A 20,534-nucleotide genomic window follows, 5' to 3' on the forward strand; every position below is an offset into this window, starting at 1 on the left:
ACCTGACCGCTGAATTCTGTACCAGCTGAAGTTTCCAAACCATCTTCAGAGGCAGCCCCACTGCTTTAAAGTATCGCTGGGTGTGCAAGAGTAGCAGCTGTGTTGAAATACCTGAAAAGCCAAATTCCCTTCTGAAATAGTTTAAGAAGATAGTGCTAAGGTATGCCAGGATAAAGCGGGTAAGCAACCCTTGGGGTAATGGGACCACAACTAAAAGGGAGCATCAGTGTGGGAGAAAGTGATGCAACAAAACCAGAAATGTACCACTTTGTCACAAATCCCTTGATGGGGACGGGGGAGAATGCCTCAGCACTATGGTTGGAATGAGGTTTTTTTTAAATAAGACCTTACAGTGCTAAGTCAGGCTATTAAAAAAAATTCAAATAACAGCTTTGTGAAATCGAAGAGTCTAGACAAAATGTCTGATAATAGATTCTCTTCCATGAGCCGCGACATTTATAATAATGCAAAGGAAGTAAATCTTCTATCACACACCTAGAGACTCTATCCATCTCTTGTTCTCTGACCTTTAAAATGTGATTATATATAGAAATATATCTCATTATTCAGACCCACTTTAGTCATTCTGATAAACATTTTGAACAGGAGTGAAAGAAAATAATACGCATAGGCAAGCATTCACCTTTACTTGAACTGTGCGCTTGTCTTTAGTCTAAGAAACTATCATCCCTAAGGCAAAATGCAGTGTAATTATTTTGTATATAAGTAATCATCCTACATCAGTAACAATTATCTTGAAATATGGTGTCAACCTGCCATCGAGGCCCCTGCCATGAATACAAACCACACACCGAGTCCATTATTTCTATAAGATACAAATATCAATCTTTTAAAACAAGCTAGTGTGAAAGGAATGTTTATGTCTAATCAATTCCACGTTTGCCCTTATTGCTGGCAGCTTGATCCAATGGATCTGCTTAAGCTGCCACAACTTAAAAACTGTGGTTTGTGCAATATTAGAAGGGCTGGGGCTGGGGGTTTCTCCCCAGATTAACTGGTGCTCAAGAAATGACTGCAAGCCCCATGCAATATGTACTTCAAGGTGAAAATCAAGTGCTAAAAGGCGGCTGCATTGCAGAGTTTGTGCCTTAAGTGGGTGGAGTTGAGAGGGGAATGATTGCAGCTGCAAAGAACTAATGATAAATTTATTCTATGAATCTTGCCTTAAAAAAAAGGATTTCTACATTGGGAAGAAGATTCATGAGATGTCATATTGTATGTAGTCAAAGAGGACCTGGGGACCTTGTTGCTCTCCCAAGATACCATGGGAAGAGCATGAGGGTCTAAAGCCGTGGTCCCCAACATGGGGCACATGCCCCACAGGGGGACAATTTGATTTTTAATGAGGACAATTCCAATTCAAGAATGAGTTACTAACGGTGAATGGCCTTTTAGGCTTCCTCCACGTGAACAGGAGTTCACTTTTTGAATAATAAGAATTATATGTCACGGGGGGGAGGGCATCAGGATTTTAGATATGCTTAGGTGGGTTGGGTACCACTGGTTTAAAGAATTGTGGGCTCTCACAAGAAGGCCCTGTAGGCAAAGTTGATATAAGACTCCAAAAGAACTGAATGAAATATGCAGATTAATGTATTATAGGTAGCCATGCATTTCCCTGGTATAGACGTTTTTTGCTAGGAGGTTGATGCAGAGGGGATTCCAGGGATAGAGACCATAAGTACCCTGTCTCTCCCATCACTACACCATGCCTATTGTCCATATGCTCATAGCTGTGCCATGACTTAAGAGCAGGTCACAGTGGACCAACTAAATCAGGCCTGATCCCTGCAGTACCAGTAGTGTTGGGATTGGGTCCAAGAGCAACCACAAGTTCGCTTCCTATTAACTGAACTTTCTCTGAATTCAGTTTAATAAATCTGAGTTTGACAATATGGGAATGATTACTACTGCACTTAGTCTGAAAAATAAAATATGATTTAACAATGCACATTGTTACATAATGCACGATGGCAAGTAATAATTTTTTAAAAGTTATATTTATGTACCCAACATGTTTTCATTCAGCCATGGATCTACATTATGGCTCTTCTGCAGCCAAAGGGGTTTTTAATGACTCAAATTGCAAATATGATAATAGCAAATCTGCCTGTTCATGCAATTTATGTGCGAAATGATTCCCTATATTCAAGGGAGAAGGAAGGGGAGGGGAGGGGAAATATTACTCTAGAGAATTAAAATTGCTCATTAATGATCAGATGTTATTCTGCTACCTCAATGTCTTAAATGGTGGGGAACTAAGCACTACTGGAACTGTATTAACAGAAAAACTCCATCACATAAAATTTACATAAATAAAGGGCGGGGGGAGACAAAGAGAGAGTTGAGGTAGAAGGGAAGGAGAGCAAGAAATTAAGTGGTATGCTTAGTTTATTGAGAGGCAAAACAAATGCTTTTCTTCAAAGTTATGTTAAACTGCATGTTAAAAATGAATCTACCCTGGCAACTTATTATAACACAACTCTTTCTCCAAGACATAAAAAAGGCCACAATATTGCAATGTCAATGTGATGAATAACTATGGATCCATAACAAATGAAATGAAACAGGATAATGTTCACCTGTCTGTGACCCTTGGTGGATAACACTGCTGTCAAAATAACACTCTATGTAATGTGCTTCAAAGCACAAGAGACAGCTTGAAAACTAATAACTCAAATAAAAAATGCCCAAGAGCACTGTGGAATCTTCCACATACTCTGGTTCAACTCCAGTTATGTCTTGAAGGCCTGTCTGTAGTTTTGAAGGTACATTTAGATGAAACTGTGTGAGTGAGACCCCAGAAGCCTTTGGGGAAATATAAGCAATCTAGACATGATCTCCTGTGCTATGTCTGTACTGGGTAAATGTGAATAGAGAAGCCAGGTAATCTGCAGTCTGTAAAGATCAGGGATATATATTTTATATTTCACTCTTTAGCTACACTAAGATACTTAGAATCATCAATGAACCGTTAACTGTACTAAAAAGCTGTAATCATTTTCAAAGCTTGGGAGCAAAATGTGCACTAGAAAGTGACTCTAGATGGAGCTATCCATTGTACCAAAAAAACCAACAACATTACCTGAATCCTTTCTAACTTGGAAGACATTCTTCTTACACTGTGTGCTCAAAACAGAACACACAGTCCTTCAAATAAAGCTGACGTATACTGCATCAACTACCCGTTCTAGGTACACGTAGATTGCATGTATGTAAATACAGTGGAACCTCAAGTTGTGGATGTAATCCGTCCCGGAGGCACGTCCGCAACTCGAAGCGTTCACATCCAGAAGCGCCGTGTCTGCGCACGCGGCGCGATTTAGCACTTCTGCACATGCTCAAAACATGATTTAGCGCTTCTGCACATGCGGCGAAACCCAGAATTCCATAACTGTCCAGTACTTCCAGGTTGCCGTGGGACGTAACTTGAAAAGACGTAACCTGAAGCGGACGCAACATGAGGTATGACTGTAAAGACTGGGGAGCATCTTCACAAATGAGGACCTTGCTTATCAGTTATATTAGCAATTTCCCATTAATTATATTAATTCCATTTGGGATTAACTGAAGATATGAGCTCCTCAAATCATTTTCTAAAATATTATTTGAACCTCTGTCTTGATGACGGTACGAATATGCTCCAACTTGCCCAAAAATCATGATTTCAGCCTAGTAGTCTTTCTCTCCATTTCTATATAGACAAGTAAGTGTGTGTCTGGAGGAAAGGCACTTTGAATAAAGAGGGCACCCTTGAAGTGATTGCTTTAGTCTGCTGAAGCAAAAATAATAATAAAAAAATAAAAAATGGGGGGGAATCTTTTGGCACCTTCAGACTATATTTGGCATCACCATTTGGTATCCTGCCCCATAATACTGTCCCACCAACATATCAGAAGTTCTGCAGCTAGCATGAAAGGAACCCCATCTCCCTCACCCTCCACTCCCCACCCCTTGCCTTCAAACTCCACCCCACATCTCTATTCCAAACCCACCCACTATCCTCCAACTATCTCCTGTTCCTAAAAGACCTCAAGTCTCTGTAAAAAAAAAAAAAGAAGGTGTTGTGCACAATGTAGCAGGCAGTGAAATAAGAAAACGCTCACCAGTCCATGCAGTGTAGTGGATGGCAAGTGCTGCTAGCTAATGTTGCTGCTCCTCTTCTACGTGGTCATGTTGCCTTTGTGCCAGCCTGCATGGCATCACTGAGCATGTGCGGCCAATTTCCTGTGTATACCTGTTGGGCTCTCAGTTCCACCTCCCTATGCTGCACACTGTGAGGAAATGCATGGCAGCTGACAGGCAGCACTGCACTCGACCCAGGTGACTCCTTTAGTGGACCAACTCAGAGACAAGAAGTGGGCATGGGCTAACCAGGCAGCAGAAGTGGCAAGCACCAGGGGAAAAGCACACCCACCCACCCACCCATCTTCTGAGGGTGATGCCAGGGTCCAAACCTGCACCACAATATCTGTGGCTAGAGGCACTACTACTGCTGTCAATTAAAGCACCAACTATTTTAAATGTGATTTTTGTGGATGACAGCTACCTACTTCATTTGACTGGCGTTTTCACACAAAAAAAAGGGACCAGCATCCTGAACAACAGAACAAGAACAAATCTTCTATTCATTTGAATCTATGGTTGTGGCAGTCTAAGAACTGAATTAGGGTGCTAATGTGAATCTGAAAACTATCCTGAATACCTATTATTTGGGGGTGGGTTAATTTTTATAAACAGTTCCAGAATATTTTGTGGAAGGGCTGTTTATTGTTCATCCTAGTCAGAAGATCAGTAGCTCAAGCATAGAGCACATGCTTTTCATACAGAAGGTCCCAATTTTGATCTTTGTCATCGATCTCTAGAGACAGCCGGGAAAGACTTATATCAGAATCTGTGGAGAGCCACTCCAGTTTATATGGAGGGGCAATACCGAGCTACACAGACTACAGTAATGGTCTGATTTTGCATAATACATGTAAATATGTGGTGAGACAGCAGCTGCTGCTCATCTCAGAGTACAGCCCGACTCACACTAACCTCTCTCCACAATGCTGCATATACAATCTCTTTCATGTACAAAAGCAACATGAAAACAGTCCTTCTTAGGTGGTGGTAGTGTTTTCATAATATCCTACAATACTGATCTTTAGAGTGCAGAAAGGTGCCAATAAAAGCTGCAAGAGTAACATAAATGCAGACCTGGGTGCCTGATGCAAGTGATTCATGGTTTCAGGCAGACAGGTGGGGAACCTAGCAAACTGAAGAGAAGTGGTTTCAAATATGGCTGCTTTTGTTAACAAAACAAAAACAAAAAGGATATTTGTTTCTCAGTCTCGTGATTCTTATCTGAATGAAGCCAGTTTCTAACTCATTGTTATTTAGCGTTCCGTCAAACTTTGGACAAACTCTGTTGAGTCCTAACCATGGTGTACTGAATCAAGCCAACTTCAAATTGTTATGTGAAGGTGGTGTGTTTCAATAAATCATAATTAAGAATAGCTTTAAGTTTAGCCACAATGTGGGGAAGAGGGAATGTGTGCTCAGGCTTATTAACATCAAAGCAAACCATAGTTTCATGCAGGCATAGGGAACCTGCAGCCTTCCAAATGTTACTGAATATACTCAGTAGCTCCACTGAGTATTGCCAATGGTTAGGGATTATGAGAGTTGTAGCCTAAAACAAATGGAGGGCCACAAGTTCCTCATCTCTTCTTTAATGTTACGTCCCACTCTAACCTCTTGAATTCATACCTTAAAATTCTATGTCAAACATCAAATGAGAAATTTATGTAGAAAACATAAACTTTTTCAGCTGAAATTTCACAAATTACAGAAGTCTTTGTAGGGAGGGACAATTATGAACAAAACAACAGTAACCTTCTAGAATGTAGCAAATAGTATAGGAGTCTCTTTTTAGGAAAGAAGGTTTAAGTTGCCCTAGGAACTGCAGAACTGAAGGGAACCACATTCTGCAATATACTTCCCAGAAAAAAATATCATGGAAAGGGTAAGTTGAGACTGACCCCAACTATAGGCTATAAAAGACGCATCTCTCTCTCTCTCTCTCTCTCTCTGTGTGTGTGTGTGTGTGTGGAGGGGGGGTGCTTTCTCCCTCTTTACCAGAAAAAGCCACCTCCAAGTGGTACCAAACAGAGGCACACTTTGGCCCCATTCACTGGCCAGAGGATTTCTGTGTTGTAGGTTTTGTTGTGGTTTTGCAGTCTTGAAGATCAATCATTTGAAAGGGAGGCTACAAAGAAATAAAATCCAATTGTCTCAGGTTTGAGCACTGGTGTTTCTCAAGAGAAACAATGAACAACTTTATTTGAGGCAGGGTTTTAATTTATTAAGTCAATGACCCACAGTCTCTTACCATACGTTAAACTATGTTCTTAAGATAGCATTTCACGTGAAGCACAGCTTGTCCTCACTGACAAGGAAATATGCAAATTATATATTCAATTCAGATGCCACACTAAACTAAATTTATGAGCCTGAGTTCTGAAGGATGCATAATAAAAGCAGATAATCAACAATAATAAACAATGGGTTGCTTGATGTATGTACCTATGGTTTATGTTCTAAACTATGGTCAGCACAAAGTATGATTTTGTCAGGAAAAAGCAGCAATGCAAAAGCAAGCTGCAGGTGTCTGGAATGCAAAACACAATGTTGATGTCTGGGACTGTACTATTGGAAAAAGGGGGCAGTCTATTCAGTGTACTGAGCACCGGATGTTAGCTCAGAGTGTCATCTGACCTGTACTGGAAGTACAGGGGCGGAGTCAGTGTGGTCTTCTGCTGGAGACTGGAGGGTACAGACATGTTTCTCTGTACTGCTGGAATGACAGAAATAAAGAGATGTAAATAGATTTCTGTCTGTCTCTTTTCTCCTCCCTGAGGGAAGCAGGGAGGAGGGAGGAGGGTGTGTCCCTCTCACGTTGAGTGGGATCGCCGATTTGTGACCTTGCCTGTAACCTGCCGGGAGACGCAGCTGGGAAGGTCATCAAGGATCTCGAGCCGAGTGCCTGGTGTGAGGCCAGTTACCTCTGACTGCGGCTGAGAATCCTGACAGATTTGGTGTGCTGTCACAACTGTGCTATACATATTTATTATTTCACAACTGAACCCAGCCATCCATTTATGTTACTACTTAAATATTCACACACTTGTTTAGATATTCGACTGATCAAACTGTAAGGCAGAACATCTGAATTGATCTTACCTGTGTATACAGTTTTTGGATTCGAGATACGCCATCCCAGCAGCAACATCTAATGAAAATTTCACTAGCTGCTTGGTTTTTAGCTCATCCTTCTTCTTTCTTAAAAAAGAGAGGAAATCACCTCCTAGAGAAAGAGACAGATGGACAATGAGACATGACAGGGATGATATTCCCATTTATCTCTCATTAGCAATGCCTGGCTGAACAGAAGGTATTACACTTCAGCTGTGTTTTTCAACCAATTTGTCTGAGGCTAGGGTAAAAAACAACCTGAAAATGCAAAGAGCATATTATTGCCAATATACAGCTTCCTTAAACTGCCCTAAATATTACTCTGCCAGAAGGCTAAAATGGCACATTGTACAGCAACACTTCAGCAGTGGTATATCTGGGTAGAATGCTTGATCTCACATCTCCTGTACATAAATGCAATGTATAACTTGAAAAGGAGAGTGCTATTTGCTGGGGATGATTAAAAAGAGGTGCAGTCAACACCTGGTCACTTAAACAAAAATATGGCAGGGTGGGTGGGAAAGGTTGGATCCAGAGTTGCATTTAGTAGAGTTCTACTGGTGCTGGGGAAACTGGGTAGGATATTGTTTTTGCCAATTCCTCCTTCTCCACTATAGCCCCCCACAATCCTCTCCAAGGTGTTGGGGACGAGGTGTTATTGAAAAGCATGACAGCTGATGCTGGGAGGTTGCGGGAGGAAGGGGACATTGGCAAAATGCTATCTTTTTCCTTCCTCCAAAGAGGAGCCTCTACTGGATCCCTGATCCCCCTTCTCTCAGAGGGGCAAGTCTGGATGCATCCTATGAATGTGACAATAGGCTATTTTGCATAAGGGGTGGTTTCATAATGTGTAATAATTAGGAAGCCTGGGGACACAGGAAGCTGCCTTATACAGAGTCGGCCTTTGGTTCACCTAGGTCAGGGCTGTCCAACAGGTTGATTGCGATCTACCAGTCGCTCAACAACTTTGGGTCTTCCTCCCCAGAAAAAGCTCAACAACTTTGGTCAATCCAATGGATAGATCACTTCCAGGTTTTTTTATAGTGGGAGTAGATCGCAGTCTCTTGGAAGCTGGACTTCCCTGATCTAGATCAAGGTTTCAAGCAGGAGTCTTTCCTAGCAATGCTTGGAGATGGCAGGGATTGACTAGGACCTTTTGCATGCATGTGTGTAGTGTGGCATGCACTGACCCTTTACAGGATAAAAAAAACCCCAAAGACCCATACAACTAGCTTTGTTTCCTTAAGTGCTCTTTGTTTCTTAAATAGCAGCCTGCCAAGGCTCCTTGAAAACATGTCTGGATATAGGAGGGATTCTCAAAAGCAGTTTGTGATAGGGTATTGAGACTGTTCAAAGAAAAATGTCAAAAATCCCATTGGGTGTGCTCAAACCCTACAGGGTCTCTAAAGTAGTTCTTTGGATCCTAGCCAGGGTATCCACTTGCATTTTTATACTGCTCCACCCCAAAGGCTCACTTAGAACTGAGCGAACAAAGCAGAGACAAGGATAACCCCAAAAGACTGAATGAACATTATCTTGAAGAACCAAGTTCACAATGTAACTCGTAACTTAACAGGCAGTCGTAAAAATAACGGCACAGACTTTCACATCTTAAAGCACACAGGCTGTTGTTTGTGATACCGGCCCAGCCGTTATTCTATTCGACGCTTGATTAATTTCAGTGAATCTCTGTCGGGTGAGTTTCGTAGTTTTACACAAAAGCATTCCAATTCCAGATCAGATTTTGGGTGTTCTTACATTACAAGAAATAAAGTATGAAATTATTAAGAGATGGGTTTATTAACAGCAGACTCAATCTTCTAATGCTATAGCCCTCAGATAAGCTGCCGTATTTGTGAGAGGGATTAGCATCTTAATTGACAATTCCTGAGTTTGTGTGGGGTTTTTTGTTTTGTTTTTACCATGTCTTCCAAGGTTCTGGGCTTCTTTAGATAGAAGGACTCAAGAGGTGATGGCTTAATTGCATGTTCTTTAATTAAAGCTTTATAGAAAAACAAGCCAGCCTGCTTAACCCTCTGATTGTTTGCTCACCTATATTGTCTTCTGACAACAGTATGTTATCCATTTTTTTCCTCTGGTAATAGTGTTTTCACAATTCTGAATCATACTTTACTCAAATCTTAACACATTATGGCATTTCATAAAAGCCTGAGAGTAGGTGAATAAAATTCAAACTGTCGTGGCATGAGTCAAACCTATCCCCCCCCCCCCAAAAAAAGAAGGCTCTTATACAGAACCTTCAGTGCACAATTATGATGTACTAAAACAGATATGAGAAGAATTGTTTTATAGCTACACAGGCTACATCTACATAAAACATTACAGCATTTGTGGGGTTATGAGATTGTAAGACAGCTGACAGCCAAATGGCATTTGTTGTTTTTTGATGGTAGTGTAGAGAAATGGTCTTCTTCAGAAGTATCAACAACACTACCCACAAGAGTTTCCCCACCTAGTGATAATGTGGCACAGTACCATGTAAATAGCTTCTGCTAATAAATACAGTTACCACATCTCACTTTTGTGCTGTAAGATGTTCAAGGAAGACAGTTACTAGCTTTACCGTCTGCTGAATGGGCAAGCACAGCAGGTTTAACGCTGCCAGCCTTCATGTCATATTTGCAAACATCTGTGTAATGCAGAGTGGGTCTGCCAACAGGCCTAGTGCCTGAAGCCAGCTACCCATAGGGCACATCCTTCGGGATCCTGCCATCTTCCATTCTATGGACATGACCAAGCCAGTGTAGACGTCATCGAGACAGAAGTACGAACATGCTGGGGGTGTGGGCTTGGAAGAGCACATCTTTGTTTAAGACTCTGCCCTGCCATGTGATGCCCAAAAAATCTTCCTGATGCAGCGCATATAGAAGGCATTGAAGCATCCATACTGGTGGCTGTAAGTTGCCCACAACTCACTTCCATAAAGCAATGTGCTCAAAATGCAAGCCTGGTAGGCCTTCAGTTTGATAATGGTTATTAGCATCACATAGTCCCATACCCTTTTTATTTTTTAGGATTTTTAGTATTCCGGATACAGTGGAGATGTATAATTTAACTTATAACCATGCAAGGAAAAATATTCTGCATGAAAATTGATTTCTTATAAATAGATGGTTTTAATTTGGGGAACATGTAAGACGATACTCATTATTTTCTTAGCTTCTGCAATTAATGCACATATAATTGTACCTCCCCCCCTTTCACATTATTCTATAATGCACGGAGGGAGGGGCATTACTTTTTCTTTTTTTAAAGCACACATTGAAAATAAAAAAGAAATTATCAAGAATGAAGTATAGGAAAGATAGTGTCTAGCTATAATTTCTAAAGTAAACAGAAAAGGACCCTTTTCAGATATTATGTTACTGAAGTAAAATTTAGCAAGGTAAGTATGAGAAATATTTGTGGTTGCTGCTGTTTTTTAATTCTAACAGTTTCAGGGTTTTATTTTGAAATAGTTGTCACTTGCCAGGTAGCTGAGACACCCATATCCCTGATAAGCTCTTGGAGGAGATGGAGTCAGGTCTGTGAAGTTTTAACAGGGCAGGGGATGCGAGGAGGTCTGTTGGTCACAAGCTGTTACCTACCTGCTCGGTGGGACAAAGCATAACCAATTAAAGCTTTCCAGAACCTACTCTGCTTTCTCCAGTGGGAGAAGATGAGAGTACCTCCTTAAACGACATACAAGGATGCTTGGCACTCTGTTCTCTAAGGGAACACAGAGGCTCTGGGAGCTTCTGAAAAGCTCAATGATATATTTGCCCCACAAAATAAATCTTCTGTAGCTTTGCCAGGTCAGGAGCATCCCTGACCCTGAGACCTAGGGGCAGCACCAGGCATGCATGCACACTCATAACACCTTTTTCCTCTTGAGCCCATCCCAGTTCTTTTTCTTCCTCTCTGCTCCTTCCAACAACTGAGCCCTGGAGACAGAACTGTGACTGGAAGAGGGGGCGGAGGGCAGAGAATATATGCAATAATATGCAGCCAGCTCCTGCCAGGCTGAAGCTTGCAAGCTGCACACATACTCTTCTTAATGAAAACGTTTTTTAAAAGGTGTTCTTGCCCACCTGGAGATTCAAGCCCTCCTGCTGTCACCTACTGTAGGCAGGCAAATCTGGAGACTGCAGGTCAGGCCCTAGCAGTCTGGCAACCCTAATCAACAACTTTTCAAAAACAAAGAGTTCTATGGTACCTTAAAGACCTATAAGTTTAATAGTATATAAGATTTGATGCATGCATTTGAAGAAGCAGACTCTGATCTGCAATCTGTTGGGCTGTAACAAATTGGTGTGTCTCTTCTTCTTGCAACAGACTAATATGGCTACCACCCTGTAAATCTATTTTTTAGTAACTTCACTAAATCAGGAATGTACACAAGACATGTCTATGAGTAGTGTTTCAGTATTTACAATTATAACACTATAATTAACAAGGAGGTAACAAAGCCAGATCCTTAGTCTATTAAAAATTACTATTATAATAAGGGAGAGAAGCAGACAATGCTAGATCCATAGCCATTAAAACCAACTGTGCTTCCTCTATCTTCCCATTTATTTTGAAAGGTATCTGTATCCAGTTGTTTATTCCATTTCAAAACACTTTTCAGCAGAGACTACAATTTATTTGTTCAATACCACAGCTAGAATATTTGAGGGAACAAAAATGAAAGAATAAAATGCAAATCTTGTTATGTTCAACTTTTCCCCAATCCCTTTAGGAAACCATAGGTTAAGATTAGTTTCTAACGAACTATGACTTATCAAGAGAGATGTTTTCCCCAAAACACATAGCTTGCTTTAAAACAAGTGTCTTGTTTCAATAAAAAAACAGACATTAAAAATAAAATCAGCTGCAAAGTGGAAACACAGAGCCAAATCCCCAGAACAGACAACCGTAGAAAATTACATTTCGAGGGAAAGGTGGGCAAAGCACTAGAGGGGTTGAATATTATGGTTTAAAGTGGAGTCAAGTGTTTTAATTAAAACTGAACACTATTCCTGCAAACAGTGTCAAGCTAAAAGAGGATAAATTTCAACGAAGTGTGAACACAAGTCAGGGACGAGAAGTCTTGTTATGAAACCTCCTAAGTCATCAGGGATCTCAAAACAACTGGTATGTTCTTGCTTTAAAAGAGATGGAAAGAGATTTTACTTTAATGGTGAGGAAGCAAGGCATTTCATTTAAAATATTTATACTCCACTTCCTTACCAATTAAATGAAGTTAAAACCAAAATCTAGCTAAAATACGTCTGTTTGGGAAAATGTTCATATACCGTAACAAACAGGCAGACCCCACTCCTCCTGAACTCCGTATTTCCATCTGAAAAGCCTTCACAGCCATAATCTCCTAAGCAAGATGACATGTCACCACTGTGTTGTATTTTCTCTTCTGAGCAGAGAAAGTGATGTCTCTTTCCATCCAGCAGAGAATCAAGAGAAGGGTGATGTGATTCACACTCCCCCCCCCCCATCTTAATAGGCCAACAGTTCCCCTGTGTATGTCTCTCAGATGTCCAGGAGTGTGGGGTGGGAAGCATTCTCGCCTGATTGGCTGGTTCTAACTCCTCTCCCCTTCATACCCTCTTGCTGGCACCCAACAGAGATAGATCAGTATTTTGGTAATACCTCGTCTCTGGCTTGATAGCCCAGAGTAATTCTGTCTTCTACTAACTGAACACAGGCTTAGCCTGAAAATGATGTTCTAATATGTGCTGAAGTGGCTACTTTAGGATTTCTGTTTAGTAAGTGCTATAGTCAGTCATTTCATTTTATGGCCCCATATTCAATCCCTGGGAATTTCAGGATGGACTGGGAATGTCACGAATGAATTAACCCTGGAGAAACACTGTTGGCCAGTGTAGACAACATTGAGCTACATGGACCAATTGCCTGACTCAGTATGGCAGCTTCCTATGTCGCTGCTGTTATATATTTATTTATACGTCACCTGTTTCCCTGATGGGACTCAAGGCAGATTACATATAAAAATGAGAACCGCCAAAAACATAGGAAAAAAGGAGAAAAAAGATGGATGCCCCATCCATCTCTTTCTGTGTGCTTAGTTAACCCTTTAATACATAAGGAACTGCTTGAGATTTCTAAACAATTCCCAGAAGTCAGGGAAACACAAGCACTTCTGAGCATACACCAATTGGGTTTTGTTTAAAGTGGCACGGTTCCTTAAAGACGAGTGATCAATAAGTAAGATGTGCCCCTCTTTAGAATATTGAGTACAATGTTGATTGTTGTGCATGTCTCGTAGATTTCTGTTGCCTGAAAAGACTGCAGCAGGAGTGGAAAGCCTAACAAAAATTGCTCCCCATGGTTGCAACTTGTCCCAGGGGTCACTTGCTTTGTAGAATTTCTGCATCCTCAGCCTAGGACAATCATGCAAGTGGCCAGCTAAACTTTCTGCATAGGTAAAGGGAAAGGACGCAGGTGGAGCTGTGGTCTAAACCACTGAGCCTCTTGGGCTTGCTGATCAGAAGGTCAGTGGTTCGAATCCCCGCGACGGGGTGAGCTCCCGTTGCTCTGTCCCAGCTCCTGCCAACCTAGCAGTTTGAAAGCACACCAGTGCAAGTAGATAAATAGGTACCGCTGTGATGGGAAGGTAAATGGTGTTTCGGTGTGCTCTGGCACTCGTCACATCCTCTGTGTGCCAGTAGTGGTTTAGTCATGCTGGCCACATGACCCGGAAAACTGTCTGTGGACAAATGCCAGCTGCCTCGGCCTGAAAGCAAGATGAGCGTCGCAACCCCATAGTCACCTTTGACTGGACTTAACTGTCCAGGGGTCCTTTACCTTTACCTGCATAGTCTTCTTTTAAGTTACACTCAAAACAATATAATTTAACTGAAAAGGGGAGTGGGGAGAAGAGCCACTGTAACATTAGCTGAGAATCCTCTTTTTAAACTATTTCACAGGAACACAGGGTTCAAAAAGCACATAAAAATCAAGTTTTCTTTTACATTTATGAACACAGCTGAAGACACTGATTTGCACCAAAACAGCACAGCAAACTGTTTACACACATTTGGCTCTCCCCCCCCCCTACACTGTCAACATTGCAAACTCTGCTGCTTGTATGGAAAGCAGTATCAGCTGGAGACTTCTAAAAAAATGCCAGCGTAGGGGGAAAATTCTTAATGTGTGAACTTTATAACAGCTGATAAAGAATTTAGCATTACAAAAAATATTTTTGTCAGTAATTCATAATAAAGAAACCACATTTCTGCCACATTTTCTGATACAGGAGGGAAGGAAATACTTTCCTTAATGCAGAGTTAACTGCTCCTAGGAATGTACTGATACCAGACTAGGAGGAAATCCACATGGACAGATGGCCAACACCAGCTGGACATGAATGGCTCTCCATGTCAATGTGCCATAAGATCAACTTACTGTTGTTGTTAGAGAGACAGTGAGCTGTGTGTGCCCATGAAGTCAGTACTTCTTCCCTTGGGCTCTTATCACCCTAAAGCAGTGGGGCTCTCAACTGGTGGTTCATGGACCCCAGGAGGTCCACATAACCCATCCAGGGGGTCCATGGCACCATTCACATAACAAAAACTACCATAGAGATATCAAAAGTAGGGGGTCCATGGCTTGACTTTAGAAAAACAGAGAGTCTGCAGTACTTAGTTAATTGGGAACCACTGGCCTAAAGGAACAGTGCAAAGAATCAGTTACTATGGTCATTTTATTTGCAGGTGAAAGAACAGATCTACAACTTGCCTGAGCTCCTGGATTCAGGCATGGTAGTATCAGCAAAAAAGCAGCCATCGAATGTATTCTTATTGTGACATGAACAGCAGCTTCCTGACTAATTGCAACTGTTTCTGGGTCCAGGTGATGCAACAGTGGAGAAGCACTGATGAGAAAGACTGTATAGAAATCTACCATGGTAACATAGCTACCAGCCCAATAATGCTCTTTGTCTGGCGTTATAACCAAAAGGCAGAGGACCTGTATCAGAAAGAGGAGCATGGAGGTGCTGGTGGGGCAGAGAAATCGGGAAAGCAGATGAGATAATTTTCTAGGTTGAATTTATTAAATTAATGGAGCAGAATTTTCTCTCTATCATATGTAGCCTTATTGCATCACATTGTAGATGCTTCACTATTTCATTTCAGGCCATCCTTCACTTTGCAGCATAAATGCCTCAAGAAAATACTGTTTTATAGGATGCACAGAAAATGTTTTATTCTTAAGCGTTGTTATAGGGGGCAATCTAAAAAAGTAAAGAAATAGTTTATCAGGGTTCCTTCTATGTTTACTTTATTATCTTAAAATAATCTTAAAATTTTTTATCTTAAAATTATCTTAAAATAATTATCTTAAAATGTGTGTATCTGAAGAAGTGTGCATGCACATGAAAGCTCATACCAAGAACTAACTTAGTTGGTCTTTAAGGTGCTACTGGAAGGAATTTTTTTTGTTTTATCTTAAAACATGATTTCATTTATATTAGGATATGCAAAATGTTATTTGTTCTATTCAGTCATGATGTGGCATTATTTATGGATGTAAACAGGTAATTTACATGACTAAAGTGCCAAGTATAAGACATGGTGTCAATTCCTTTTAGACCCTTATAATGTTCATGTCTAGGATGTGAATTAACACTTAATTGCCAACCCTTTAACAAACAAGGGATTATTCCACTGGTAAATTCACACATTTATAGCATTTGTAGAAAAATCCCAGTAATTCATCTTCATAAGGCACAGACCGCATAAATACTTCAAAGCTATGCTAAGAGGATTTCACTCCAGCTCTTTCAGTTCATATCTCTAGCTGTGCAAATTTCTTTGCCTCCTTTTGAAAAACAAGCCTTCATATTGCCATCATGTTACATTTATTTGGAATACATGTTGTGAAGATACCATTTACAATATAACAGCAAGCAGTAAGGATTTGAAATGGCCCATTTATACAGAATAACAATCTATATTGTTTCTGAAATACGGCTAAGTAACTTGATAACAAGAAACTAATAACATCTATTGCAAACTGGATTCAATGGCTTGCATCCTATCTCCCATGCACAGAGCTCTATTCACAGAAAGGGCTGTGTTGCCCCCCCCTTCCCACAGCAGGCCCCTGAAAAATCTGTTTCCAATGCTTGGTGGTCTGTTGGCAACAGAATGTGTTTGCATGTGAGGAGGGATGCAGAAGGAAAGGGATTCAACAAAAAGAAAAGGGGGCACCCCTGCATGAGAGGTTTATTTCTGTTTGCACAGGGGATCTCTGGATGCAAGGAAAGTATTCTAGATCTCACTTGCTCCATGGAATCTCACTTGATTTTCAGGCAAGGTCTCGCTCAAAATCAGCATGATCTTACCCAAAATCAGCACTGCCGCTGGTGGCGCTTCTCCACCACTGGCAGAGGTGAAAGGGAAGGGGCACCCGCAGGAGAACCATTGTGGGGGCCTCACCCTGACCTCCAAGCTGGGCCGGCTCTGCCCTTAACTGTCACCAATGGGTCTTACACATGTAATGATATGGTGCCTTGGTGACTCGTCACAAATCTAAACCTTGTCCCAAACAGGTGGAGCCTTAGAGGTAGACCGAGAGCAGTAGCTTAAAAAGGTTCATTCCTCTTCTCAACCTTTGCTGGAGCAAATTGCTCACTTGGAGCTATCTGTGGTCCCACAACTTCTGACCAGCTTTGCCTCTTTCTCTGTGGGATCTGGCATTGGATTGGAATATGACAGTAGATTATATGTGCAAAAGAGTCAAAGGAATTAACCCTGACATCCTTCTCCCCACTACAAAAACCTTTAATTAGAACTGAGAGTATGCATATTATATGAACTATGCCTACTGGCCCTTCAAGGGATATGCCTGATTCTCTTTAAAGGAGTAAACATGCTCCATCACTCAGGGAGCAACCTAAAAAATATAGTGTTAAAACTTCTCATTTTAAAAACTAATTCTGGCCTTTAAGGTCTGCTAACGAATACAAATGTTATCGTTTCTCAAAACAACATTTACTGAAGGTATCAGTTAAACTAAAGAAAACAGACAGGCTATCGTTTGCTTCCAATGTAAGTGTTGAGTAACCTTTACCAAGTGAGAACTCCTAAGCAGAGCAAGATTAAACTGTATTGTTAAGCTGTGCCTAATGAATTTATCGATTACAGTGAATACTGCTTTTTCAGCACTATTGAAATTACTAAGAATTCTCTTACTTTATGAGCAGAACTTTCTATTAAGGAGTTTCACTCATTCAAAGTGTTTCTAGTTTTCTGGAGGGAAAGAGCCTACAAAGTAATTTAAAATGCCCTCCGTGTTGATAATCATTTTTACATTTACCTTCAACAAAGGGGGGTAGAAATCAATTTTTAAAGTTACATAACACTGAAAAGCATGTTGTATTGCAGTGTTAAGTATAATTTCCCAGCTAATTATAAAAAACTAAGTACATGCCACATCATACCTGTCAGGGGCTCAGGAGCAGAGGCACAGGAGAGGGAGGAAATAGAGACCGAAGGGGAGGAATCTGAAGGAAATGTTAGCGATGACAGCCGTCCGAGGTCTCTGAGTCTCTCCAGCGACTCGGAGGATTCACAGAAAGGGGCTCCCATGGTCAGAGCAAGGGGGGTGCCTAGGGGGACACCCCAGGAAGAAGGGGCAAGAGGGGACTCAGAGAGCAGCAGTTGGAAATCAGGACCAGCTTCTCCACCAGAGCGCAGTAGGGGGGAGGAGTCCCAGGCATCGGGATCAGGCGGCGCACCGCCAGCGGGAGGACATGAGTCAGGATTGGCCACACCTCCATCGGAGAGCGAGGAAACGGTCAAAAGGAAGGTCGGAGACTGGGCGCGCGCGCCAAGTTCAAATGTACAAGAGGGCGGCGCAGTGGGCAGCCCGGATAGGGAGCCAGGTCCTAAAGCCCGCCGAAAGGAGGGAGGAGACTCAGGGGGGTCAGCGTCAGCGTCAGAAGAGTCCAGGACGGAAGGGACCCCGGGGGGTAGAAGGACCCAGAGGAGAAAGGAGAGACGGAAGAGGTGGAGTAAGGTTAGAGTCTTAAACTGGTGTACAGGGGGCGGAGACTCAGATGGAGCTTCGCCGGTCTAGCCTCTAAGACGTAGAGCTGGGGCGCTCCGGTTTGGAAATGGAAACTGTACTTCAATAAAGACTTTTGTACATTACTGCCGGCTAGCGTTGGTCCTCTGTGAGCTGGGACCTGGAGCCAGCTCTGACAATACCCAAAACAATCAAGTTTAGACGTGATGAAAAAAATAGCTTTCCTCCAAATGGCATGTTCTATTCCTCTAGTATTGATCGAATTTCTGCTCCAAAGTTAGCCTTAATATAAATTTGCCATTTGGCAAAATTCTGTTTGCACAAACATAAGGGAATGCAACAAAAGGTCTTCAAAACTCACAAACTCACTGTTAAAGAACACACACACACAGTAGAGCATTTTGAATTTTACAGATTTTTAGGGAACACAGCTGTCTGTCCAGAGGAAGAAAAGCATAAAGTAATTTAAGGCAATGTTAAGTAGAAAATATGAAGGAAATCTGTTTAACGATTTTGCAAAAGAAAACAGGAGTAAAAAAAGTAGGATAATCTTTATATGCCAGTACTTTGAATGCATTTGGGAGTTTTAAAAAAATGACTGGCTTGGTCAAACATGTTGAGTTGCCGGGGGGAAACAACTGGAAATTAGGTTTAAATCTGTTAGGTATGTGTTGTTGTTTGTTCCGTGGACTAATGGTGTTGTCTTGCTGAAAGTCACAAGCATAAGAAAAGCCCTGCTGGATCAGGCCAAAGGCCCATCTAGTCCAGTAACCTGTTCTCACAGTGACCGTACAGAAGCCTAGCTTTGCACTAACTGCTAATATTACCTTGTTTTGGAATTTACTGTATGTTGTTTTGGTCATATAGCCTATATGCTAAAACAAATATACCAAACTTCCCTGTTTGTGTGTAAAATCTTTAACTTGTACTGAAAAATGTCAACCAGCTCTGGTTTAACCCCAAGGTACAGGTTAATTAAAACTGAAGCTCCCACTGAGCTATCGTCTAAGAAGCAGTATGGAGGATGACTCCAGGAAAGAGGACATGTTTTTTCATTGGGAAAAAGGATGTTCTACGATGAAATCTCAGTAAAGGTGTGAAAGCTCACAACCAAAGCTCAGGTGTGGGGAAAACATAACAAAAACACTGATGACTTCCAACTCCATGTATTGACGCTTATCATTGTGATTCTTGTACTGCAACATAGACGAATGACAAAATCAGCATTTTCAAATCATTTTTCTAAGGCTCTTGGAAGCTTTTCAGGGGTCTCTCAATGAAAATATCACTAATGGCAGATGAGTTTTCCCTAAAAGACAGGATGAACACTACTCATCTTCCAATTCAAGGGGGAGTGTTGGATGTGATCTTAGCAATGTTCCTGGTTGATGTGGGTCAACGGAAGACCTAAAAGACCTGGTGTGCATCCTGCATGAACTGGGTGTGCACAAGACCCAGAAAGTGCATGACATTCAGAGGCTTCTTCAGCAGGAAAATCAATGGAGAAAGTGATTTCAAAAAGCAGAGAATCTGAAAAGCACTAAGGGACACGGGTGGCGCTGTGGGTTAAAACACAGAGCCTAGGACTTGCCAATCAGAAGGTCGGCGGTCCAAATCCCCGCAACGGGGTGAGCTCCTGTTCCTCGGTCCCTGGCTCCTGCCAACCTAGCAGCTCAAAAGCATGTCAAAGTGCAAGTAGATAAATAGGTACTGCTCTGGCGGGAAGGTAAACGGCGTTTCCATGCGCTGCTCTGGTTCACCAGAAGCGGCTTAGTCATGCTGGCCACATGACCCGGAAGCTGGCTCCCTCGGGCAATAAAGCGAGATGAGCGCCACAACCCCAGAGTCGGTCACAACTGGACCTAATGGTCAGGGGTCCCTTTACCTAAGTTATGGAGATAAAATGTAGTTGCCTAAAAATCTGAGTATTTAGAATACAAAATTGTGTGCAGGCTTTGGAGCCTAATCTTAATAAAATACAGTCCCTATTTTGCCATGTAAACTATGATATAGCAGCATAATAAATTGCAACGAGAGTCACATCTCATCTCAGTTAACATCAGCTAACATCTCAGTTATCACACACAGTAACATTGCATTGACCTATCCAAGAGTCAAGTGTGCTGTATTCCCATTCTTTTGAAATCCCAGGTACATGGCAAGCCCACAGCAAGTGACAACATTAAGGAATTAATCAGATATCATATCATGAGAAATACAAG

General features: G+C 41.6%; 1 protein-coding gene across 2 annotated transcripts in view; it reads right to left on the reverse strand.

The window, feature by feature from the left end:
* Positions 1-20,534, reverse strand: part of FER (FER tyrosine kinase) — a 163,888-nt gene that overhangs the window by 34,326 nt on the left and 109,028 nt on the right. For both annotated transcript variants that reach the window (XM_028749596.2, XM_077936150.1), the window contains exon 17: positions 7,249-7,372. In XM_028749596.2, the coding sequence (XP_028605429.2) occupies positions 7,249-7,372 (124 nt within the window). The remainder of the gene's footprint in view (positions 1-7,248; positions 7,373-20,534) is intronic.

Source organism: Podarcis muralis, chromosome 11 (assembly GCF_964188315.1).
Source record: "Podarcis muralis chromosome 11, rPodMur119.hap1.1, whole genome shotgun sequence".
In the NCBI taxonomy this organism is placed as follows: Eukaryota; Metazoa; Chordata; class Lepidosauria; order Squamata; family Lacertidae; genus Podarcis; species Podarcis muralis.